This window comes from Helianthus annuus, chromosome 13 (genome assembly GCF_002127325.2).
Source record: "Helianthus annuus cultivar XRQ/B chromosome 13, HanXRQr2.0-SUNRISE, whole genome shotgun sequence".
Lineage (NCBI taxonomy): Eukaryota > Viridiplantae > Streptophyta > Magnoliopsida > Asterales > Asteraceae > Helianthus > Helianthus annuus.
In genome coordinates, this window is record NC_035445.2 from 122,053,276 (window position 1) to 122,080,938 (window position 27,663).

The following is a 27,663-nucleotide window of genomic DNA, read 5'->3' on the forward strand; positions in this document are numbered from 1 at the left end:
CCACCAACTTTCACAACCCACCACTAAACATATCAAAACACCACCCAACCGCCCAACCAAAAACTTAAACATGAATATATACAAAGGTGCACAAGATGAGAACAAGACACGACCTGATTAGTAAATTAGCAGTGTTGGTAGTGATGAAGCTGCGGTAATCAGACCGGTTCAAAAACATCTCTTAGATTCGCCGATATCTCAACAGGGATGTTGCCAAACATCCCCACACTTGAATCATTGCATCCGCGAGGGTTGAAACGTAATAACCTGCCGAAACACAAACACAACACCAAAACAAAACCAAACAAAGCAAAACAAAATAAAACAAAACAAAACACAAATACAATACTCTACATCCTCGGGCTGCCTCCCGAGAGCGCTAAGTTTAAAGGTCTTCAGCCAGACCATACCTGATATGCGTTATGGTGGTCTTAATGCACACTTACCCGCAGCATTTCCCACAAATGCCCGGAAATTTACATGCCATCTCCATAGATTTGTCAGTATATTTGGCATGTTAAAGCTGCTCCTACAGGCTTTGCTAGTCCACTTCATGACATATACCTTAATGTCTGGTAGTTTCACCCTTCTCATCTTATTCTTCGAACCCTCTTCCCCACACTTGTTAATTTGAATCATTGATATGGGAAGAGGTTCGGTACACATATCCATCCCATCAGCCTGCTCTACCTCATAATCTGCACACATCATCTGATCTACAAGTGACTCTTCATCAGATAAAGGACTCATTGGTGTGGTATTATCCTCCACAACCTCCTCCTTCATGTGAGAATAATCTCTAATATTGTCAGGTAATGGTGAGAGGCGTTCTTCTATCTCTATCTTCAATTTTAAAGTATGACACTTAGAAACTAAGCAGCTGATTCGGGCTTCATCGGACAGGTTGGGTGTTGCTAAATATTGCTCGAGTTGGGACAAAGTTACTTCCAATACAGCAAGCTCTTTTTCCTCCTCGGTCTCATAAACATAAGCACCCTCGGGCTCAGAATATTCTTCGGGATGATATTGTCGATATCCCTGATACGGTCTATAGATGCGCGCTTCCATCATCTTTTTATTCCAATACTTTAGGTTTTCTGAATACACTGTGCACACATCATAATCATAAGTGTGATCGCGACCGTAACAAAAACATAGACTATCCATCCTTGCCTCATAATAAACTTCCTCGTCCCGATCGTATCCATATGAATAATAATCATCCTCCATTTCTGATTCATAATCGTCAACGTATGATAGAGGTGGAAGTTGTGAAACATAAGACACCGGTTTTCCATGTGCCCTCCTGTAGTGAGCCTCGTGGCAACCAATACATGGATGTCGTGGACCCCCGCACAATCTACACGTAAATAAGCTGAAATTTGTGTAATACCCTGTCATCCTGCACAACACAACTCAACTACCAAGTGTAAATCATGAACATAAAAGAAATCTTTTTGGTTTTTTTTTATTTTTTTTCAAACTAATACACAAGATAACACACGTTGCGCACTACTCCCCGGCAACGGCGCCAAAATTTGACGTGCTGTCGTAGGTACACGCAAATTTAATCCCAAAAACAACTAATTAGCTAGCGGTAAGTGGGTATCGAACACAGGGAGTTTGTGGAATATGTGCTATCTCGATGTATGTCTAAATTAACTAAAGTAAACTAAATTGCAAGAAAAGTAAATTCACTGATTTGGTTGTTTGGTTTTAATTGTCTAAATTGAACTAAATTAGATTACAAATCAAAGTTAAGTTTTGTAACAGGATAAGAAGGTAGCGATCATCCCGAGTTTCAGGTTTTAAGTGACAATCAAGGTTTATGTTCAACTGGAAAGAACTACATAGACATAGCTCATGCAAGATCATTTGTTTGTGATGAAAGGGAACTAAGTACTCGGATTCCTAGAACGCGAGGTTGTTACCCGATGACCAATCAACATATATCCAACCCTAATCCCTCCCATGATATCTCGATTGCCAACGGCACCAAGAACGTATGGTTTAGAACTATGATCAAACATACATCAACAATTTACAAACACCCAATCAAACACCATAATAAACTAACAACACATGCACAGTTTAATATTCCAGAAATTAAAGAACAAACATAATTGTCACAAATAAAACCTTACACTCAAGACGATCGCTAAGCAAACCTAGCCGCTCATAGTGTCGTGAATCGTCATAACAATCAAACCTTTGTCCAATGGAATCAAAAACAAAGTCTTCATGTTTAGACCACTCAAGAACACAAAAGGATAGCCAAAAATCGCCCCTAAACTGCTCCAAAACCGTCCACCATGATTGGCATTGAAAAGACACAATAAAACATCATAAAATAGGACAGTTACACATTTCTCGCTGGCCTCCACCGTAAATTACGGTACCACCGTAGCTTACGGTGGCTTGGAATGGCTTACGGTAGGTCTCTACTGCCTTACGGTGGAAGAAAAATGTTGGGGTCTACCGTAATTTACGGTAGCTATCGTAAATTACGGTAGCTACCGTAAATTACGGTAGGCTTCAGCATGCAATTTTGTTTTCAGCATAACTTTTTCGTTTCAACTCCGTTTTCTTCACCGTTTTCGCCTACGTTCTCGTAATTTCGTCCTCTATAATGCTATCCTCTTAATTCTTCCATAAAAATAATTGATTTTTTTCATATACTCTCCATCTTTCAATCTCCAATCCAATTGCGCCTATTCGAAGCTTCATTTCCACACTTTTAAGCCCCAAATGTACCTGAAACACAAGCAACCGTAGTTATCTAATTCTAGACAATTACCCGATTAAATGTGGGATTTTAATATCATTTATACCACTTAAGGGTTGTCCTACGGACTACCCGTCATTTCTCTCTCAACAGGTGAGATCCTAGAGGTTCGTGATGAGAAACCTGCTAGTAGTCTCAAACTCATGTCTTGTTTTCAAGCTCAGAAGTATCTGCGAAAGAACTATGTGGCCTTCCTGGCACATGTTGTAGTAGATAAGGGCAAAGGTAAGTCTATTCAAGATATCCGTGTTGTTCCAGATTATCCTATCCTGAAGTGTTTCCTAAAGAGTTACCTGGTTTACCCCCAGCACGCCAAGTCGAGTTTCGTATTGATCTTGTACCTGGTGCAAATCCCATCGCTAGATCTCCATATCGTCTTGCACCGTCTGAGATGCAAGAGTTGTCTAAACAGCTTCAGGAGCTTTCTAACAAAGGTTTTATTCGTCCTATCTTTTCACCTTGGGGTGCTCTCGTTCTTTTTGTCAAGAAGAAGGATGGATCTTTCAGGATGTGCATCGATTATCGTGAGCTTAACAAGCTTACCATCAAGAGTCGATATCCCCTACCTCGCATTGATGATCTCTTTGATCAATTACAGGGTGCTACATGCTTTTCAAAGATTGATCTACGTTCTGGGTATCATCAACTTCGTGTACATGAAGAAGATATTCCCAAGACTGCATTCCGCACACGATATGGGCATTATGAGTTCACCGTTATGCCATTCGGATTGACTAATGCTCCTGCTGTTTTCATGGACTTGATGAATAGGGTCTGTAAGCCTTATTTAGAAAAGTTCATCATCGTTTTCATTGATGACATCTTGATTTATTCTAAGACGCGAGCTGATCATGAATAACATCTTCGTCTTACTCTGGAACTCCTGAAGAAAGAGCAACTTTTTGCCAAATTCTCTAAATGTGAATTTTGGCTTAAGGAAGTTCAATTTTTGGGGCATATCGTCAATGAACAAGGTATTCATGTAGATCCCTCCAAGATCAGTGCGATTAAGGATTGGGTTACGCCTACTACTCCTACTGAAGTTCGTTCATTTCTTGGTCTTGCGGGTTATTACCGCTGCTTTATCAAAAACTTCTCCAAGATTGCAGTTCCTCTAACTGCTCTAACTCAGAAGAACAAACTCTTTGAATGGGGATCTAAACAGGAAGAAGTTTTTCAGACCTTGAAACAGAAGCTTTGTGATGCACCTATTCTATCCTTACCTGAGGGCAATGATGATTTTGTCGTGTATTGTGATGCATCCAACTTAGGTCTTGGCTGTGTTCTCATGCAAAGGAACAAAGTCATAGCTTACGCATCAAGGCAGTTGAAGATACATGAGAAGAACTACACTACTCGTGATCTTGAGTTAGGTGCAGTTGTATTCGCTCTCAAAATCTGGAGACACTATTTGTATGGTACAAAGTGTGTGGTTTTCACCGACCACAAAAGTCTTCCGCACATCTTCAATCAGAAAGAACTCAACATGAGGCAACGACGTTGGGTTGAACTTCTGAACGACTACGATTACGAAATTCGCTACTATCCTGGTAAGGCGAATATCGTGGCCGACGCATTAAGTCATAAAGAACGTGTCAAGCTTCATTGTGTTCGTGTTCGATCTGATATTCAAACCCGCATCTCTCAGGCTCAACATACTTGTGTTTCACAAGGTTTGATGGATAAGGAATTACCGTATCACATTAAGCCTGATCTTGAGCTAAAAGACAATGGGTCATATTACTTCATGGACCGTTTGTGGGTCCCAAGTCAAGACAATCTCCGCACCTTGCTTATGGATGAAGCTCATAAGTCTCGTTATTCTATTCATCCTGGTGCAGATAAAATGTATAAGGATCTTCGAACCCAGTATTGGTGGCCTGGTATGAAGAAAGACATTACCTTATACGTATCTAAATGCCTTACTTGTCTTAAGGTTAAGGCTAACCTCTAGATTACTGGAGCAACCAGAGATTCCATTTTGGAAATGGGAAAACATCGCTATGGATCTTATTACCAAACTTCCACGCACTAAGAGAGGTCATGATGCCATCTGGGTAGTTGTTGATCGTCTTACAAAGTCAGCGCATTTCTTGCTGATCCGTGAGGATCTATCTGCCGACAAGCTGGCTAAAATTTATGTGGATGAGATTGTATCTCGTCATGGCGTTCCTTTGAGCATTATATCTGACAGAGATGCTCGATTCTCATCTCGTTTTTGGAGAACCATGCAATCTGCTATGGGAACCCAACTTAATTTGAGCACAACTTATCATCCGCAATCAGATGGTCAATCTGAAAGAACAATCCAGACTTTGGACGATATGCTTAGAGCTTGTGTGATCGATTTTGGTGGTAGTTGGGATTCGTATCTTCCATTGATTGAATTCTCCTACAACAATAGTTATCACTCCAGCATCAACATGGCTCCTTTCGAGGCTTTATATGGTCGAAACTGTCATTCACCAGTCTGCTGGAGTGAGATCGGTGAGGCTCAGCTTACTGGACCTGACCTCATTCTAGAGACTACAGATAACGTTAAGAAAGTTCGCGATAACCTTCAGACACCTTAAAGCCATCAAAAGAGTTACGCGGATCGACGACGCAAGCCCTTGGAATTTCAAGTCGGTGATCGCGTTCTACTCAAGGTTTCACCTTGGAAAGGTGTGATCAGATTTGGAAAGACAGGAAAACTTGCACCTAGATATGTTGGACCATTCAAGATCATCGAAAGAATCAGGAAAGTAGCCTATAGACTTGAGTTACCTCCTGAACTTGGAAATGTTCATCCAACCTTCCACGTGTCCAATCTCAAAAAGTGTCTAGCTGATGAGAACCTCCACATACCACTTGACGAAATTCGTGTTGATGACACGATGCATTTTGTTGAAAAGCCTGTGGAAGTCATGGACCGTGAAGTCAAATGGCTCAAACGCAAGCGCATTCCACTTGTTAAAGTTCGTTGGGAATCTAAACATGGACCAGAATTTACTTGGGAACGTGAAGATCAAATGAAGGCGAAATACCCACATCTATTCACACAAGTTTCCTCTAAATAATTTCGGGACGAAATTTCCACAAGTAGGGGAGACTGTGACATCTGTGCTTGTAATCATTGTATATACTCTGAATAGTTAAATTATCAACAAAACAATGTATTTTGATCCCAATTTTTGTTTATTTATGTTTGACATTTTGCACGTTTTGGTTTTTGTTCGATTTCAAACTCTATATCGCTTTCTGGAGAGTTATACGCAAACCAATGCGTAAACGTAATCAGTTTAACACGACAAACACTCCGGAACATCAATATATGCTTAACATACCTTAAATAACCTTTACATAACTTAGAAATAAGTTTTGAAGGCTTTGGTATGGCAAAATCAAGTTTATTCGCTTACAGGGACTAATTTCGACAAACTGCGAAAGTATGTCGATTCGTACTGTAACGAACATTCTAGAACTTGAGCATAAGTTAAACATACACTAAATATCCTTTACATAGCTTAGAAATAGGCTTTGAGGGGTTCGGTATGCTAAAATAAACTTTTTGGTCAATCAAGGACTAAAAACGTCAAAAAGTGCATAAGTTTGCATTTACGCGCATATCTTACGTTCTGAACATCTTCGGATATCCAAAAAATTTTGTAATCATTAAAATATTTTATTTTAGTGATTAGCATGATAAAATTCCATTCGTCGCGTAATTTGGATCGTTTTTCGCGTCCGTTCGTGTTTCGTCGTAATTAATCGAACAACGCAACCGTACGACCAAACGAACCGACATCCGACATATTTTTGAGCATATTTTAAGATCTCTATACTTTAACTTCATTTTAGGGCCTTGAAATGGGGTTAACGGGGCTTAAATGTGTCGAAAATGCATCGAAAACCAAGTTTTACACATTCAGGGGCCAGTTCTGACAATCTGCCAAACTTGGCTCAGGCGGGGCGCGTAAGAAGAGACCATCTCTTATGCGGGGCACGAGAGCTGCCCAGATTTGAAAACCAGTTTTCACAAACAGCAGCTGGTTTCAGGCTTTTTGGACATGGTTTCTTCATTCAAGGGGCTTGTTTTGGGCACCCATAGGTTTGTAAAACAATGGGCACACATGGAGGGCCAAGATTGAAGCTCGTAAATCGAGGAACGATCCTAACGGTGGTCCAAAGTCTATATAAACCCACCATGTTCATTTGCAAACCTCACACTTGATCTGATTATTGCTCTAAGTTGAAGCCTTATGCTTCATACGTGAGTATTTTAGATCAATATCTTCATCGCTTGGACCTCTTGTAAGCTTCTTTCGTGCTTTTTTGCGTTTTTAAGCATGAAAGTCAAACAGTGTTTGACTTTCAGCTTTGACCAGTCTATGGTCAACACGAAGTTCGTTTGAACTTCGCAACGTGAGCGTAACCACGATGGTCATAGTCCTTTGTGACTATACCTACTGATTACCACGTTACTTAGGCTTAGTGACGAGTCATAGTTTCGGTCAAAATACGCGTTTATGCGTATTTTGCAACCAAACTATTCTTGGGTATCAAAACCCTTTGTTTTGATATCAAACTTGTTTTCTAACTTAGTTAAACATGTTTTAACATGTTTAACTCGTCACTTTTAGTTTAGTGCTTATATAGGGTCGTAAGATAAGCGGTCTAAACAACCGCTTAGACTTTCGAACCCGACCCGTTTCGTCAATCATTAGGATCCGACCAAACACATTTTGTGGCCATAGTTGTATAGGGAATAACCTTCCGAGGTTATACCTTATGGTCACTTCGTTTAGTTAGTTCTATGATAGGTAATTTATATGCCTTGGGAAAAATGACCAAAATGCCCTTTTTGCGCATAACTTCATTTTTAACATATGTAACTTAACTTTTGCCATGTAAACTGATTATTAAACATGTTAAGGCATATAATACTTGTCATAGGACTAGTTAGGCTACTCGTTTGCGCTTTTGCGCAAATGACGCGTTAAAGTAGCGTAAGCTACCTAAACGGGTCATAACGGGTCATAAGCACTTAGGATAGGTTCTGTTTTAGAATGTAGGCTTTGTTAAACCATATTACATGAGTTCCTATACTCATTTGGTTTACGAAACCTCATTCTATCCGATCCTCCGATTTAGGTCCGGTTTATTAACATAGTTACCTATATTAGGTGCCGATTGATTCCGTGATCATTCTAGCATTGCTTGGTGGTTATTCAAAGACTTCTAAGCATTCTCAAGTGAGTACATAGTCCCCTCTTTTACTGTTTTTCAAACATTTTGGGGTGAAACACATGTGCCTACTTGTTACGTTCGTGCTTTTCATGCTTTCATAACATATACTTGCTATGTTCGTTAGTACACGTATAGTACATGATTTCATCCGTGTTTTTGCTATGTATGTTTTATTAACATGCTAGTACATTGATTTTATAAACACACTTGTTTCATATGTTTGTTTTAGCATATATACACATTGATTTAAATCATATTTCTGCTATGTATGTTCATTTAGCATACTTAGTACATTATTTTCACATAACATGCTTACATTTGATATGACATTTGGTTTGTTTAACGGGTCAAAAATACGTTCATTAACATTGATCACGCCGCTTGGTAGTAAGTAGTGGTACCATAGGAATTGACAACTCCCGTTCCTAAAATCCTAGGTTTGTTTGGGTGGAATGAATGACTGAATCCAATATACATAATTTAGATGAACCTTTAATTTGTTTAAGGGTTTGTCGCCACAGTCGCAAGGCTTGAATGTATGCGTTTTAACAATTCCACATAAGTGTTTGTATCAGTAAAGCATGCATTTATTTTACAAAATATATCTTTTGATTTAAACTTTGATTTATTCAAATACATTGTTTTGTACATTTTACATATGGTTAGAGTAGATATTTTTATTTACTTTGCCATACATATCCTTGGATTATACATGAACATTTTTACATTGGTTTAAACAATACATGTTGGTGGTTTGTTTATATGATTTAAATAACGAGGCGTGTGTGATATGATAAAAGCATGGTGGATACGCCGCTGGTACTTCCTATATATAAATGCTTCTATGATATTACATATTGTAGCGTTATTTAAACCATTTCAATTTGGACATATTACATTTTCACAAAACATTGTTTTATAAACAACATATTTTATACAAACTCGTTTTACTTGGTTACTCATTTAACCATGCATCTTTCTTTTATGTCATCTGATTTCTTATTGATTTTCGTATGATTTATAAAAGAAAACATTTTTTATAATTTCATGACTACTTTTTGTTAAACATTCACTTTAAACTTATAAGTCATGAACCCTATTTTAATAATACCTATGTATCTCACAGGCATTTTTATGCTGACGTACCTATTTTCACATGTGTTTTCAGGAGCTGATGCACAGGAATGATCAAGATACACTTAGGCGGACCTGTGCCTTAGTGACATAAAATGGAGCTAGAATAGTTTAACTTTGTTATGTACTCTTTGTTTCTTTGTTTTAAGACAATGTACCCCCTCTTTGTTAATAAATAAAACAAAACTTTAAATACCATGGTTGTGAAACAATAATTCTGTTGCTCGACTCCCCGACGTTTCCGTCGCGGTTTGTTGTTTTACGCGGTCGGGGTGTGACAGAATAGTTGGTATCAGAGCCAATGGTTATAGGGAATTAGGTTATTAGTAATGCTTTGACCTAGACTATAACTTTTCTAGGACCCTAACACAAGTTATCTTGTGTTTAGATCTTAAAACATGCACTTCACCTATCCTTAGGTGATTACCAAAACAAGAACTCAATTTTTCCAAAACGATTTTTGAAAATCAATCATCTATTCTTAGATGATTTGTTATAAGGTTTTGAACCCTCCAATTTTTCAAAATGATTTTGAAAATTCGATCATCCATTCTTGAATGATTCTTTTGGCCTTGTGCCTTCCAAGTTTTCAAAATCTCCTCAAAGTTTTGGGTCTAAATAATGTGAACACGTGCAATCTGGAAGGGTGGGTGCCTGTACCTCGAGTTTTCTGTCTAGGCTAGAGTGTTCGTACAAATCCACATAATCGGACCAGTCACTCTTACCAGGGAACTCTTGGGGTGAGTGTCCACTTATAGGCTAAAGCATGTCTTCGAGATACATTATTTTGACCCATTTACTTTGATTAGTCACTGTGTGTCGTTTGTTTGCTTTATGGTACGGACGAATGACCACCATCTTTGCTTTTGTCGATTTTTGTATCATCTCGTTTTTCATCTTATCATCTCACTCGTTTTCTCTCATGTTTTCTCTTTTAGAATGCCTCCTCGACGCGAAAATCAGTTACCCAATGCCAAACTGGAAGCAATCATTTCGCAGCAAATGGCTGCTGTACTCCCAGACATTGTTGCTCAAGTTAACCAAGCCAACAACAATAATGCTCCGTGCAACTTCAAAAGTTTCAATTCGGGTAAACCACTCAAGTTCAGTGGTTCCGAGAGAGCAATTGGGCTCCTACAGTGGTTTGAGAGCATTGAGAGTACCTTTCGTCATATTCAGTGTCCTGATAATCGCAAAGTCGAGTTTGCTTCTAGCGTATTTCAAAAGAGGGCTCTTACTTGGTGGAATAGAGTCATGAGAGATCGTGGTGCTAGTGTCGCTTTGGGTCAGACTTGGGAAGAGCTTAGGGCTCTTATGATGAGGGAATTCTGTCCTCGTCATGAACAGAGGGCGTTAAAAAGGGAGTTTGATGATTTGAAGCAGGATAATGGTGAACACCGGGCTTATACTGACATGTATGAGGAGCTGAGCTTACTTTGTCCCACAATGGTTACCCCACTCGAAAAAACTATCGAGAGGTACATCGATGGTTTACCTGACCCCGTGCAAGACATCGTCACTGGTAGCAACCCTACCACAGTTCGTCAGGCAATCGAGTTAGCTGCGACTTTGACTGAGTCGCAGATCAGAAAGAGTAAGCTTCACAAGAAATGTGACAAGGATAAGAAACAGTCGTCTGATAAGGGTAAGAGCAAGAAGGGTAAGGAAGCTGGGTCTTCGAAGAAGTCTACGAAGCGTAAGGCCTCCCAAAACTTCGTTGTTACTGCACAACCAAACCAGGCAGTTCCCAATCATCCCGCACAACCACCAACAAAGAAACGGTATGCAGGGAATGCACCGTTGTGCAACAGATGCAATAGTCACCATCAACCGCAAGTTCAGTGTCGTAAGCACTTAGGATAGGTTATGTTTTAGAATGTAGGCTTTGTTAAACCATATTACATGAGTTCCTATACTCATTTGGTTTACGAAACCTCATTCTATCCGATCCTCCGATTTAGGTCCGGTTTATTAACATAGTTACCTATATTAGGTGCCGATTGATTCCGTGATCTTTCTAGCATTGCTTGGTGGTTATTCAAAGACTTCTAAGCATTCTCAAGTGAGTACATAGTCCCCTCTTTTACTGTTTTTCAAACATTTTGGGGTGAAACACTTGTGCCTACTTGTTACGTTCGTGCTTTTCATGCTTTCATAACATATACTTGCTATGTTCGTTAGTACATGTATAGTACATGATTTCATCCGTGTTTTTGCTATGTGTGTTTTATTAACATGCTAGTACATTGATTTTATAAACATACTTGTTTCATATGTTTGTTTTAGCATATATACACATTGATTTACACAAAATAACCATGGTTGTGAAACAATAATTCTGTTGCTCGACTCCCCTACGTTTCCGCCGCGGTTTGTTGTTTTACGCGGTCGGGGTGTGACACATTGTCATCTGCAGACTGTTTGTTTTTCCAAAGACGTTTCATTAAAAAAACGTCTGCGCGAGCTCTTTTTGGTGCAGACTTGGCCTAGCCACTTCTAAGATCTTCTAAGGTCTGCAAAGGGTTAAACACCACCACCGACCACCACCTTCCACCACCACTGTCTACCACCACTGTCCACCACCACCACTCATCGTCCACGTCCACCACCCACCACCACCGTCTAGTTTATTTTAGAAGTCCACATACGTTAAAAAAATAAACATCTTTCTTCTTGCAGACTGCAGAGGTTTGGTACACCTCTTCTTCTACAGATGTCTCTAGATGTGGTCCACAGACTGCAAACATTTTACCTCTTAAAAACAAACAACACCTTATATTGACTTATATGGCGTTTTCACATTTCACAAAGTTATTTTGACATATTTTGACTTATATGGCATTTTCACAGTTTTATAACAATATATCATGGCACATCATATATGGTGTTAAAGACTAATATAATATGTCATAGTAGTAGTTGGCATTTTTAGGTCAAATATATTTCAAAGTTATCCTTTATATGGCGTTTACAAACACACAAGACCGTTAACATGTTCAAGCGTCATAGTAACCATATTTTGGCATTTTAAATGACACAAATGTAACGATTATAACTTTGTTATGATATTGCCTTCTTCGTTTGTTCGTCGGGTTTTTGGCGTTTACCATGAGGTGACTCTCTCGTGTCATTTCCTCTAGAATCTACACAAATATTCTTGAAATTAGAACGCCAACAACATTAATTAACTAGTACAATTTATAACCCAGTTAACTCACTTTGTTTTCCACTTTTGGATCGTGATTGATCATCATATAAGTCTTCACGTTAATCTAGGGTTTTTGCGTTTTTCGTAGAAGTTGGGGAGGTTTTTGTGGGAAGTTTACATGTTTCGGTGTTGTTTGTAAGGATATGTATATGGACAATTTACCTTTTTACCCTTAATGAAGCCCGTGCACGTTCGAAATTTATAAATATTTATAAAAACGCCACCGCATTAATCCTAGCCACAAATCATAATGATCTTGTGGCTGACAATCGTTCCTACAACTTTTGGGTGTTTTCCCCAAATCCTAACCACACACACACACACATATATATATATATATAGTGAAAGTGTATCGTACATGTTCGCACGTTATAACAAAAAGGTCGCATGTTGTAAAAATAGAAGATCACATGTTCAAAAAAAAATCGCATGTTTATAAAAAAAGTTTCGCATGTTATAAAAGAAATAAAAATCGCATGTTACTCAAAATACCCAACTCGCATATTATAAACCTTTTTTCGCATGTTGATATTGATTCTCGTATGCTTCGTACGTTAAGGCATTTTGTACAATAACCGGCCGCTTTATATAGAAAGAGATATCAAAACGTGTTATGTTGTGTGATTGGGTCATGTACGCGACACATGTAACATGGCTATTCGATACGAACACAAAATGTGTGTAATTAGAATGGCATTTACTTAACTAATATATCTAATAAGCAGATTAAACGACATGACACAAACACATTTAACACAACTTATTTAACACTGTTAATAAATTACAACTCATAACTAACATAATAAAATATAAAGTTACAAAAGATTACAATCCACAAAATCATTAGCGGACTATGTTAGCTAGTTAGGGAAGAGAACTTAATTTATTTAATTATACCATATCAAATTACTTATAAAACTATAAATCTTTCATTTTAATAAACACATCTTACACACATGGTATTAGCTCCTCACTCTATTCAACCTGACTACCTAAATCGTCCTTTATGTTGACACTAGATTGCAAACTCTATCAGTTACCTTCAAAAATTACAAAAAAACGTACTCGATGTTTGCAAACCCTTGCAAGTTATGTTCTTTAACCCTAACTTAGTTAATTTTCCTAGTTAAATCTAACCAGGTGAATCCCACATGAGGGTATTTTATCATTTTACCATCTATTTATATAAAACAAATTATTAAAAAACATAAAAACATTTCAGATTCTCTCCTTTAATATTTCACTCTCCCTCACTCTTTGAACAAAACACACATACACTATCTCTATCTTCTCTCTGGCCACCAAGATCTCCGGTCACCACCACCTACTACCTCCCGCGACCAAGAATCTCACTCGTTCCTCTCTTTGCCCCGACACACCCATATCCTTTTGAGATTTAAACCGAAGGGGTTTTCTCTAAACATGGTTTTCTAAACCGATAGGGTTTTCTCGGGACGCACCCATATGCTTTGAGGTTGAGCCTTTGAGATCTAAACCAGAGGAGTTTTCTCTGAACATAGGTTTTCAGATCTAAACCGAAGGTGGCGATGGATGTGCTTAACAACCCAAGCAGCGACCGTACTATTTTCGAGATTGGTGGAGAAGGAAGTTTGTTGCATTTTGTTACAGTTTTGTGGTTTAATGTTTTAGAATTCATGATTTGTGATATTTGATTTTGAAATTGTTTGTGAAATGTGAAGAAATGATGTTAAGATGCCTAGTGTACTCATTATGGATTTGTTATGATATTTGATTTTGAAATTGTTTGTTTTAGAATTCATGATCTGGATGTTTTGACTTTTGAAATAATGTGTTTTAATGTGAATCGGAGGGGTTTTCACTGGAGCAGAGGCCAAGATGGTAGGGGTGGCAGGTGGGCGGTAGTAGGGTAGTTAGAGAGAGAGATGAGATAGAGAGAAAGGGGTATATATGTGTGTGTCTATATGTGTTTATATATATATATATAAAGTGTGACGTACAATTAGGGCTTATCGTACGCTCATACGATATTGTGAAATCGCATGTTATAAAAAAGCATGTTGGAAATCGCATGTTGGTATTTTTGATGAAATCGCATGTTGGTTTTTTGTAGCAATTTCGCATGTTGGTAAATATGATGAAATCGCATGTTGGTAAATATGATGAAATCGCATGTTGGTTTTCCAGCACAAATCGCATGTTCAAGAGTGAATTCGCACCAGATCGTACGACTGAGATGATCGCGTACATATTGTACGATAAGAGCCATTATACGTTAACCTAACCATATATATATAGAGAGAGGGTGGGAGTTGGCTACAAAGTCCCTTTTCCTACAAAGTGTAAAAATTAATAAAACACACTCAAAACCCACAAATAACAAAGTGAAGATTACTAAAACGCCATATTTGTGGGTTTTGTGTTGTGTTTTGGATGATAAGGCTTTGATTTTCGAATGACTAACATTAGTGTGTTTTATGTTGATTATCATGTTGTGTTTTATATTCGTAGTTCTATGATGGTGTGTTTGAAGTTTTTATAGACTGTTAGGGTTTGGATATTGTGTTTTAGGGGCTGTTTGGCAACATCTGAATGGTTAAGTGCTGAACCAGTAAGAGGTCTGAACCATTAAGTGTTGAACCAGTAAAAGGTCTGAACCATTAAGAGCCTGTATAATGCTTAACCGTTCAGAGGCAAATGTCTGACCAATTCAGATTAGAGGTCTTAATCATTCAGACTCTGTATAATTCTTAACCATTCTGAGGCAAATGTCTGAACCACTCAGACATCTGCTCGTGAAACAAACAGCCTGAACCATTAAGTGCTGAACCAGTAAGAGATCTGAACCATTAAGAGCCTCATTAAGAGCTAAACAAACAACCCCTAAAAGGTCTGAACCATTATGTGCTGAACCAGTGGAGGTCTGAACCATTAAGAGCTTGTATAATGCTTAACCGTTCAAAGCCAAATGTCTGATCAATTCAGACTCTGTATAATGCTGAACCATTCAGACATCTGTTCGTGAAACAAACAATCTGAACCATTAAGTGCTGAGCTAGCAAGAGGTCTGAACTATTAAGAGCCTCATTAAGAGGTAAACAATCAACCCCTTAGTGATCTTCACTATGTTATTTGTGGGTTTTGAATATGTTTTATGACTGAAAAATTGTGGTGTTTTATTACTTTGTAAGAAAATTTGACTTTGTAGGCGAACCCCACCATATATATATATATATATAATTAAATATAGTTATTTTACTTATTGTTTTTTTATAATTATTTATTTTAGTATTTAAGGTAAAATGACTAAAATATCTTCATGTGGGGTTCACTTAGTTAGATTTAACTATAAAAATTAATTGAGTTAGAGATAAATGACATAACGTGTAAAAGATTGCAAACATCAAGTGTTTGCAATTTGATATCAACATAAAGGACAATAGTTTACTCTTATCCTCATAACCAAGTCACACATGTTAAAGCCGTTTACATACGTTTTTAATCATGTCATTAACCCATTAATAATCTCATCAAAGCATTTTTCAGCATTTTTATACTCATCTTCCGTTGGTTCCCATCCATTGCTACCCAATGAACGGTTGAGTACGTGACTTCGCAACTGTAATCGAACTAGAAGGAATACCCGCGCTACGCTGCGGGGTTTCGGTTGATATCTATTTTGGTTCAGTATACCAATCGAAAGAAATATGCTCAAAAGGATATCGACACATGTTTTACATCGACCAAAAACCATAAAAATAAATTTCAATTGGACACCAGGACGAATTGATTTTAAATTAATTGTATATGGAAACGTAAATGTTATCTTAAATATAGCTTTAATGAAAAAAACGTAAAACTAAAACACTAAACATAAGAAAACTAAAAAATAAAAATAATAAAGTCCAGAAAAAATCCAAGAAAGAAACAAAAAAGTTAATAGGATAAAAGCACTATCCACATAATTTGCTAATTGGAATTTGCGTTAAAGTGTAGACCAACTGAAAACATACATAAAAATAAGAATGAAAACGAATTATATTTGACACATATTTCTGAAGAAAATTTACGTCGAATCATAAACCAACTTAAATTTATACCGACGTGTGCATAAAAATAAATACGTAAGAAAATAGTTACGGCGTGTTGTGACGTGTCGAAACGTAGAGTGACTCGAATTTATAGCATTTAATGAAAACGTATTATATTTTACTCGACGTGTTTCCGAACAAAATTTCGTCGAAACGTAGACCATTTGAACACGTACTAAAAATAAGCATGAAAACATATTATATATTAACCGGCTCATTTATAGAAAAAAATTACATCAAAACATAAACAAACAGAAAATGTACATAATAATAAGCATAAGGAATATATTATATTTGACCAAACTTATTAACGGGAAAAATATACGTCTAAACGTAAATCAATATAAATTTATAGAAACGTGTACATAAAAATAAATACGTAAAACTTGATTACAAAATTTATAGAAAGTTAAGAGGTTGAAATTGTTAACATTGAAAGTTAAGGGGTAAAAGTTTAAAGAGAAATAATAAAGACAAAAAAGAAGTCAAAATGTAAAAAAAAAAAAAAAAAAAAACTAATACTACTGTACATCCCCTTTGAATTTGTAAGGTTATAGAATTTTTCCCCAAATTCTCAAATCACTTCACCCCACCTATACCACACCAAAAAGATTCATCTTTTTATTGAAAAACTTTAAAGGGTTTATTTTTCTGCACAATTTACACATTATCCCCCAATAAAGTTTCGATCTTTTTCCTCTCTAGGGTTTTATCGACACGTTTGCATTCACAATTTGAGATCCAATTCAATTCGATTCCTTCTCATTAGGGTTCTTTCCATTTTCCCCCAATTCTTTGTTTCTGGGTCTTAATTTGTATCTCTAGTTCTATGCATGAGGTTGTTTCTTGAGCTTAATTTGAGCTGAAATAAAGAAAGTTGTTTGATCTGTAAGTGGGATGGATGGGGCTGGAAAAGGTTTGACACCTGCAAGATTTGTGTGGCCTTATGGGGGAAGAAGTGTGTATTTAAGTGGCTCTTTTACAGGGTAAGAGTTTGAGTGTTTGATGTGAAGCTGTGTTTGGTTTTATGGGTGCATGCCAGGTGTTTGTGATAATGTCTGAGTGAGTATTGAATTGGGTTTGATTGATGGTGTGTGTGTGTGTTTGTGTAGGTGGTCTGAGCATTGGCCGATGACGCCGGTTGAGGGATGCCCGACTGTGTTTCAGACTATATGCAGCTTGCCACCTGGCTACCATCAGGTTAAATTTTACTTTGATATTGTTCAATTATCGATAAGCTCGTTGATAAGGGTATTTAAGTCTTGATGAACCAATTCCCGTATGAAAAGAATCTTATGGGATGATGATCCCAGATGGCATAAAGTATAGACCTTTTGATTACGCCAGTTACTTTTGTATCAACTGTACACATGGTTAATGAGCTAGTTAAGTAGTGCCAATTGTTAGTGTGTTTATTATCGTATTTTGAATAATATTTGGGCCGTCTATCTTAGTTTGCAGTTTGCTTGAAATAAAGTATGTTTTGTGACGGTTAACTTTGATGCTGGTTACGATTACGAAAGTAGATGTGAGTCATATTGAACATGGACTGATTACTTAACTGAGCATTCACCGTATAGAGCTTCTTTACAACTCAATGGCTTCTTGCAAAGTTAATATTACACATGATAGCCACTTTTAATAAAGTTATGTACAAATGTACTGTTGTGCATAAAGAAAGATCCTGAAAGATTAAATGTTGTGTAATTCACATGCCTATTATTCGACAGACACATCAACAAATTAACAGGAGTGCTACGATGAAGTTTGGTCTTCGAAATACGTAAATCTTGTTTATGTCCCAGACCACATTTTGTAGAGAATGTAAAAACGTTTATGTTTAAAATTTAAATTAATATCAAGATAAATAACTTTATCTTAAAAAAAAAGGTAGACGCACGGTACCCCTGACCGCGGAGGGGATCCCCCCTCCCAAGCTAGCTTACCGGATCGCTGCCTGGCGGTGAAATTACTCAGCCGAAGCTGGGCACCGGTGTCCCTCAGACTCGAACCCGGGTTTGAGCCCCGGCCAAAGCCCTCATCGGGATGAAGATTGCCAACTGCGCTGCAGGGCAACTTCACTTTATCTTCATTTAATTGATATTCACATTTTGTTTTCCTTATGCAGTATAAATTTATCGTCGATGGTGAATGGCGACACGATGAGCACCAACCTTTTGTAACTGGTAATTACGGTATCGTAAACACCGTACTCTTAAACCGGGAGCCGGACTATAACTCCGCAGTCTTGAGTCCACATGCGACTTCCGGTTCAAGCATGGATGTTGACAACGAGACGTTTCAGCGAGTGGTAGGACACTTATTTTATTTTTCTAGAGTAAAATGCCATTTTCATTCCTGAGGTTTGACCACTTTTGCGACTTTCGTCCAAAGGTTTGTTTTTCTGCATCTGGATCCAAAAGGTTTGAAATCTTGTCATTTTCACCGGACTTGTTAACTCCTTCCTTTTTTCTTCGTTAAATTAGGGGCATTTCCGTCTTTTTACCTTTTTAGATATTTTTTTATTAAAATAAAAAAAAACACTATAAGAAATAAAGAACCACCTCTGTTGACTTTCTCCCCACCCAAACCCTTTAATCATCAAAAACATGTCAAAAAAGACGAAAATACCCCGGACTTAACGTTAAAAAATGGATGGAGTTAACGAGTTGGATGAAAATGGCAAGATTTTAAGCTTTTTGGACCCAGATGCGGAAAAACAAACTTTGGACGAAAGTCACAAAAGTAGCCAAACCTTAGGGACGGAAATGGCATTTTACTCATTTTTCTATCTAATGAGCTGCTGCTGTAATTTGACAGTTTCTACATTTTCTTTGTTAATTTTTTTTATTGTAGGTAAGAGTTTCCGATAGCACATTACATGAGTCGTTGCCGAAGATATCAGAAACCGACCTCGAGGCATCCCGTCAACGGATTTCTTCGTTTTTGTCGACGCATATGGCGTATGAGCTGCTTCCTGAGTCTGGCAAGGTTGATATGATTATTGGTCTTTTTTTAATAAAATAATTAACTTGAATTCACGTTTTTTTTCATATATTTTTTTTTTGTAAACTGTCGTTCTCAGGTTATTGCCTTAGATGTTGATTTACCTGTAAAGCAAGCGTTTCATATCCTTTATGAGCAGGTATTTCCACAATATCCTTTATCAGATAAAAAATGCCACATAAGCAAGAAACTGGTCATCAAGTGATCAAATTAAATTATCAAATTAGCTCAATTTAAAAAAGTATAATTACCGAGTCACGACATTATTAATTATAATTACCAAAACAAACAACGAACCTAAGTATGTTGCTATACTATGATATTAGCCCTAATAATTATCTTATCGCACGTTCTTGTGCGTTTCTATCTGATATTATTCGTCTATATGTACGTTTTCTAAAACTGAGCAATTTTCAGGGAATTTCTACGGCTCCTCTTTGGGACTTCAGCAAGGGTCAGTTTGTTGGTGTTTTAAGTGCATTGGATTTTATTTTAATAATGCGGGAGGTGAGTTTTAAGCAAATCCAGTTATCGACATTAAGACTAATTTAGTTGGATATTTTTCAATTAGAAATATTTAAAAGTGAAACATGCCAAGAAAGGTAATCAAATATAGCAAATTTGACAATGGGGTTTGGGGGGGGGGGGGCAGCTTTCGCTCTCGTAAATAGGAGATAAAGATCGGTTTTTGCTAATTTAGGGACCAACCATGTACTTCACTCTAGTGGAATATAGTATTTAGGGTTTTAGTACCGAGCCGACAAACCCAATTTATCTCTATATATTGTAACCCTATTTAATGATAAACATGATCGGCTAACATGATTGATTCCATTCATTAGGGTTACAATATATAGAGATAAAACAGGGCCGTGTGCTCAATACTAAAACCCTAAATACTATATTCCAATACTAAAACCCTAAATACTATATTCCAATACTAAGTTTGTCTATTGTTGAACTTTTACTTCTATCGATGAGAGACAATTTCTTGTTTCTTACATTGGCAAACTTAAGATCTTTGGTTACCTTTTAGTTGCCGGTTTTTCCTAACTAAAATGGTGTGTAAAGGGTGACTAAAGAGTTAATAAATCTTGGTGAAAAAATATTTTATTGATAGATATTCTTGGTTTATAATGGTCGATTGTTAACGTAATTATTTTGCAGCTTGGTAAGCACGGGTCCAATCTGACCGAAGAAGAACTCGAGACCACTACTATATCCGCTTGGAAACAGGCAAAACCGTATCTGACTAATCAAACTATGGAACATGGTAAAATACTATCGAAACGACTCGTGCAGGTGCGTAATTATTTTCAAAATTTAATTCCTATTTTTTATTAAAAGTTCTGTATGACTTTTCAATATTTTGTGATTAGTTTTTGATGTAGTTTTTTATATATCAATTTTGTTTGTTCAGGCTGGGCCTGATGAAAACTTGAAAAACGTCACGTTAAAGATACTGCAGAATCGAGTAGCTACGGTTCCAATCACTCATTCAAGTTCAGATGATGGTTCATATCCACAACTATTATATCTTGCTTCACTTTCTGAAGTACTAAAACGTAAGGTTTTTGTTATTAATTGACTAACGTACACAATTGTCACTGTGGTTGACCAAATTTTTGGATTTGCTCCCTATCTTTCCAAAAGTACATGGATGGTCCTTGTGGTTTGCACTATGTAACGCCTTTAGTCCTCAACTTTTGCCAAAAGTTCATAGATGGTCCCTGTGATTTGCACTTTGTAACGCGTTTAGCCCTTAACATGAACCTGCTGAAACCTTTAGATTTGTTGACTGCGGACTAAATGCGCTACAAAGTGCAAACCACAGGGACCATCCGTGTACTTTTGGAAAACTAGGGACCAAATCCAAAATTTTTGTAAACCACAGGGACCGTCTGTGTACTTTACTTAATTTTTTATTTACTTTGCTAACGAAGTGCATCTTTTAATCCAGTTGTTTGCAGATACTTTAGACATTCAGCAAGTTCATTGCCCATATTGCAACTGCCGGTTTGTTCCCTTCCGTTTGGTACATGGGTGCCGAAAATCGGTGAACCGAATCGACAACCGTTGGCAATATTAAAACCAAACTCTTCACTTAGCGCAGCCCTAAATTTGCTTGTGCAAGGTTTGTCTTACGCTAATTAGATATGACAAAAGTTGTATAATATTTATAACAAGAGTAAAGTACACGGATGGTCCCTATGGTTTACCAATATTTTGGATTTGGTCCCTAGCTTTCCAAAAATACACGGATGGTCCTGGTGGTTTGCACTTTGTAACGCATGCAGTCTCCAACTTTGCCAAAAGTACATGGATGGTCCACGTGGTTTGCACTTTTTAATGCATTTAGTCCCTAACTTGGACATCCTGAAACTTTTAGATCTGTTAGCCGGGGACTAAATGCGTTACAAAGTGCAAACTACAGGGACCATTCATATACTTTTGAAAAGCTAGGGACCAAATCCAAAATTTTGATAAACCACAGGTACCATCTGTGTATTTTACTCTATTTATAAAGTTGTACAATCGGTCTATTACTAAAAGGCAAAAGCTACACACATGAACCATGGAAATGGTTGTATAACATTTTTAGAAGTGTAACGTGTACGGTTTTACATATTCATCTTTATTTCTTCTGCAGCTGAAGTTAGCTCAATTCCAATTGTCGATGACAACGACTCATTATTGGATGTATACTCTCGAAGGTAAATCTATCTCTATAACTCGATGTATTGTTAGTGTTTACCGGTGTTGTCTTGTAGAGTTTAGCATAGTTTCTTCTCTGTTGGTTTACTCTTTGACAGTGATATAACTGCTTTGGCAAAAGACAAAATCTACACACACATTAACCTTGAAGAAATGACTATTCATCAGGTAAGCATCGTTTGATCAGTTAACCCTTTAATCTTAAGTAGTATTTCGGGAAGTAGAGGTGGAATTTTTAACCCATTTACTTATGAATTGGTTGATTTGCGTTATATTTATTTACCTCTTAATGGGTAATGTTAAAAACTAGCTAAAAAAGGAAACGGGTCATAACTTTGTAAGTTGCGTCAAGTGTTTTTATATATGATTATCGAAATAGTAAAACTTATATCTATATGATAAAAAGGTAAACTTGGACAGTAAGTTTTTTTGGGTGACCCAAATAGAGACGAACACCAAACTGGTTAACCGAACCGGTTCTTAAAAACCCGACCCGAACCGTAACCAGTTTGGAACCGATATCATACAAACTGGTTCGGTTTGGTATGCAAACTGTAGGTTTGGAATCGGTTCCCATCATAGTTAATAGCGAGCATAGCGCCTGCTATAGCGCTCATGGTAGTGGTAAATAGCGGAGACTTTTGTAAATTTTTCAGTTTTTTTATATTTTATTTTGGTAAAATATACATATAAAATATTTCTAAAATTATTTTCTACTGTATCGCTAAACATGAAATAGTGACCGCTATTTCATCGCTATCGTTAGGAACTGGTAAGAAAAGCCGGTCCATTTTTTTTAACAAAATGTTATTTTATTGATTTAAAAAACTTATAAAAAGTTGGTTATTTTTATCCTAAAATAGTTCAAAAACTATAGAAAATTAAATAAAATCGTATTTTATGTTTTTTTACCTTTTTTGTCGTAACAATAATGGTTAGAAAAAAGTGCACGCAAGAGCTGGTTAGGAACCGAAACTGGTGTTAAAAACCGGCTAAACCAGGGCAAAACCGAACCGAAACCAGTTTGGCCAAGAACCGGCCAAAAAGAAAACTGGTTTGGGTTCCTAAGAAAACCGAAATCATCTCTAGACCCAAACCATACCAAAATTATTACCCTTTTGACTGACCTTGTTTGGCCCATTGACCTTCATATTTTGTCACCTCTTAAAGAAATCCTACTCCCACATGGGGTTTCAATATTCATTTATTTTTATTTTTCGTTTCTTTTTTGCAAAGTCTGTATTTTGATGTTTCTGGTAATATCAGGCTTTGCAGCTGGGACAAGAACCGTATGCTTATGGGGCAACCGGACAAAGATGCCACATGTGCCTACGCTCCGATTCTCTGCATAAAGTCATGGAAAGATTGGCAAAACCAGGTACTTGCTTACCTTTTATTTTTAAGTATGAACTAGAACTACCCCCCCCCCCCCTCGGGAGGCGCATGCATGCCAGGGGGCGTAAAACCGTGCCACGTGGCACCAATGGCACACCACTGCCAGCGACCACCAACACCGAAAAAGCTTGTATTAAAAAAATTAAATAAAAAACAAGAATAATAAAACCGAACGAAAAGTAGACGTAAAATGTTGAACCACGCAAGCGAAACGTAAAACACAGAAAACAATAACTAAGTCGATATAGAACCAACGCTTTGTGATGGGGCCGTTGAACGCGAAAAAATAGGCGTAAAAACGTTGAACCACACATGCACGTTGTGGCGTGTTAACTCGCAAAAGTTGGACCGAAACATAAAACGAATAACGTAAAAGATGAAAAGTATAGAGAACGAATAACGTTATTTGCTATGTAGCATATAGGTACTTTATCGCTATGTGTCGCTATTTGCCATTAACTATGGTTAAGTTGTAAAAGATGTAAAAGTATTGGGTTAAAAGTATAAAATTAAAGATAAAAAAAAACAAACGGTGGGTACAACCCATGATGCATACCTAAGTTGCAAATTAGTGTATATATATATATATATAACTTGCTTTAATCTCTTAGATCAATGTTGATCTCTTATCTGTTTTGGGTCACAGGGGTAAGACGAGTTGTGATCGTGGAGGCTGGAAGCAAGCGGGTTGAAGGTATAATTTCTCTAGGTGACATATTCAGGTTCCTGCTTAGCTAATCGATCCACGATTCTTTACAATTCTTTCAAGCTTACAATTGCAAATTTCGCCTTACGTTGTGACAAAGTCTCCCGAGAGCAAAAGGCATGTAAATCCCAATTGTATTTTGTTTGTTCATCACCATTACTCGACGACTTGCCTTTGTGTACTCTACTAGTTTTGCCTCTTTGTAGAATGCAGTTTGACTGGCAACTATGGTTTTTTTTTTTTTTTACAGACAACTGGAAAATATAACTTATGAAATGGTGGTTTGTGTTGAGTTTGTTCCGTTTGGTTCCTTTTTAAGTGCTTACATTTTGTGCTTGACCTTATAAAAACTCGCAAACGAATTTGGTTTGACGTTTTAACCGCAGCATGGTCGATATGAACCGACGTTCACAATAAGCTACCGAGTCACGACTAGCAGATGCCGTTCACACAAAGGAACTTGGGGTGGATTTATAATAAGAGATGCATTTATTGTAGTTGCTGTGAAATGTTGGACTATAAAGTCAACAAAAATTAAAGTTATGGTTGTAACTGAAAAATGTTGCTATAAAGTCAACAAAAGTTAAAGTTAAAGTTATAGTTATAACTGAAATAACTCAACTGTTGTGTTCAATGATCAAATAAATGAACTCTGTGTTTTTTTTTTTTTTTTGGAACGGCAAGGAACGACGTGGCCAACCACTGTGACACCGGGCGCTGTGGCCAAGGTCGACTACTCGACCGCCGCCTGCCCCTTGGCTCTCCCAAATGCGCGGAAACCCGACCTCCATCTGCCCGAAGACATGACAATGCAATAATCGGTAAAACCTCGCCTCCCATCCAAGACGAATTGGCGCCACCCGTATTCGTCCTTCACCTGGATGCCGCAGAAAATAATGGGGAGAGTGGGAGCCGAACCTGGGTCACAAAGAACAAGTTTTTCCTCAACCACTCCACCACTATCTCATTGGCAATGAACTCTGTGTTTAATATCAAGCAAGTTCTATATTTTGGATAGTGGAGGAAATTTGTTTTAAGGTTCACTACAAGAAAGAAACATATGTTTAGGTGTGTGTGATAACATGCTTATAAACACTACTAATGAAAACTATAACATGCTTGTTAGGTTTAGTTTTGATAAACTGGACCAACATGACTTCCATTGACTAACTTTGAACTAGTTAGGATCTTTATGATCATTAGGAATGATTTAAATAAAAATCTAAGGTTTAATTGTATAAGTTGGGCTTTTTGGTAAAAAAAATAGATATATGATTTTGACATTCAATTGACCCAAAATGATAATTTAGTGAGTAGGTTGATTAAAGGGATATTGGATTTTACTAATCCTAAGTTTCACATGTTGGCCGATAATAATCCCAACTTTAAAAATTTCCTCCAATAATCCCAACTTGTAAAAGTTTGGCCGCCATTGATCCCTTTCTAACATAGGTGCACTTAAATCGATTAAGGATTCTCTAAGTGTAATTAAATCTATTGAGGAGACCAAATTCTTATATGTTTGAAAAGGATCAATGGCGGCCAAACTTTTATAAGTTGGGATTATTGGAGGGAATTTTTAAAGTTGGGATTATTATTGACCAACCGGTGAAACTTAGGATTATTAAAATCCAATAACCCTTGATTAAATTAATTATCGATGCATTTAAATTATCTAAATACTTCTCTCATTTTATTTCTTGTGGCTCAGTCGGATTGTTACTTTTGTCTAGGGGTGGCAAAAGTGATGGGTTGGGCAGGTTTGGGTTATGGGTTAGGATGAGTTTTTAAGACTGTCCGTAGTGGGCGTGATTTTTTCAAAAAAAAATCCGCCAAACACGCCCGAACACGCCAAGGCTCCACCCCCTTTGGCGTTTTTTGACGTTATTTTCAAAAAAACTCCCAAGCGTGTTTTAAATCACGCCAAAATTGCAAATTGTTGGCGAATCAGATAACACCATGTGGGTTTAAAGAGATAGAGATAGCCGAAATTTTTGCCGGAATTTGAGTGGGTTTGGGTTTTGTGGTTAGCCGGAATTTTTGCCGGTCAAACGAAGAAGAAGGGTTGGGAGGCGGGTGGTTTATTTAACATTGGCAAAATGGCAAATTAGGCCCTTTGGTTTTGAACATTGGCAAAATGGCAAATTAGGCCCCTGTGGTTTTAGTTTGAGTTTAAAAACTTAAATTTCAATAGTTTGGGGCAAATAAGTTTATTTTTTAATACTAGTATTGTAATTTTTTATTTAATGAAATATTATTGGTTTTTAATTTAAAAAAAATAATAATTGTGTAATGATTGTTTGGGGCATTATTGGGCATTATTCCACTACGCCCTTTTTGTAAAAATGCTCAATAATGCCCCCTTGCTAACTGGACTGTCACATGGCGGAAAATGCCCAATGGTAGGCCACTACACATGGTCTAAGAAAAATGTTAGATTGGGTATGGGTTAGACCATGTGTAGTGGTTAAACAAAATAATGCCCCCACCATGGGGCATTATTCAACACGTGGCAGTCCAGTCAGCATGTGGCGTTATTGCAAAAGTGACGTAGTGTGAATAATGCCCAAAGAATGCTCCTTCCAATCATTAAAAAGGATAAAAAAAAGAAACTTACACTTGGACCACTCCCATTGGCCAGTCAAACATGTCATACTCATGCAATTGTGTTGTTGAGCGTTTTATAGCGTTTTAAATAAAACGCTGGTTAACATTTTTTTCAAAAAAATTGCCAAATAACAACACCCTATGTAATGGGGGAGGCATTTTTGGGCTTTTTTTTGAAATTTTTTTAAAAAAAAAACACCCCACTACACATGGTCTTAGGATGAGTATGGGTTAGGATGAGTTTGGGTAAAGATAAGTTTATTAAAGGATAAGATGAGTTTGGGTAAATATTGGTTCGACTTTCGATGATGACAAGCAAAAAATAAAACATAAAAAATTAATAAAAAATGAAAATTTAAAAGATAAAAAAACAAATCTGAAAGAACAAAAAAAATTAAAAAAATCAAGAAAAAAACAAATTTTTTTAAAATGAAAAAAAATAAAAAAAAAGTAAAAATAATAAAAAAAACAAAAAATCCCAAAAAGAATTCAGAAAATAAAAAATCAGAAAAAAACAAAAAAAATAAAAAATCTAAAATAAAAAAATAAGAAAAAAAGTAAAAAAAAGGAACAAATAAGAAAAATCAAACAAATTAAAAATTTAAACATCCCAAAAAAGAAAAAAAAAACAGGAAAGTTAGAAAATAAAAAAAATCATAAAAATAAAAAAACAAAAAAAGTCAAAAATAAAATAAATAAAAATTCAAAAAATAATATAAAAATTTGGATATTTTATTTTTCAAACTTTTTTTATGTTTTTATTTTTTTCTGGTTTTTTTACTTTTTAACGTTTTTTTTTAATTTTATA

General features: G+C 36.7%; 1 protein-coding gene across 1 annotated transcript; it reads left to right on the plus strand.

Moving 5' to 3' along the window:
- Positions 1-16,988: 16,988 nt before the first annotated feature.
- Positions 16,989-24,548, plus strand: LOC110899147 (sucrose nonfermenting 4-like protein). The gene is made up of 13 exons (XM_022146021.2): positions 16,989-17,412; positions 17,539-17,626; positions 18,555-18,737; positions 19,283-19,417; positions 19,512-19,571; positions 19,850-19,939; positions 20,600-20,734; positions 20,853-20,997; positions 21,393-21,566; positions 22,083-22,146; positions 22,246-22,315; positions 23,414-23,525; positions 24,189-24,548. The coding sequence occupies exons 1-13, from the start codon at positions 17,324-17,326 to the stop codon at positions 24,278-24,280; spliced, it is 1,437 nt and encodes a 478-aa protein (XP_022001713.1). The 5' UTR covers positions 16,989-17,323; the 3' UTR covers positions 24,281-24,548.
- Positions 24,549-27,663: the final 3,115 nt, after the last annotated feature.

Bases quoted from the DNA above. Each gene is read 5' to 3' on its own strand.
- LOC110899147 (XM_022146021.2), top strand. From the start codon at position 17,324: ATGGATGGGGCTGGAAAAGGTTTGACACCTGCAAGATTTGTGTGGCCT. The intron at 17,413-17,538 runs GTAAGAGTTTGA...GTGTTTGTGTAG, and splicing joins TTAAGTGGCTCTTTTACAGG to GTGGTCTGAGCATTGGCCGA. The intron at 23,526-24,188 runs GTACTTGCTTAC...TTTGGGTCACAG, and splicing joins GGAAAGATTGGCAAAACCAG to GGGTAAGACGAGTTGTGATC.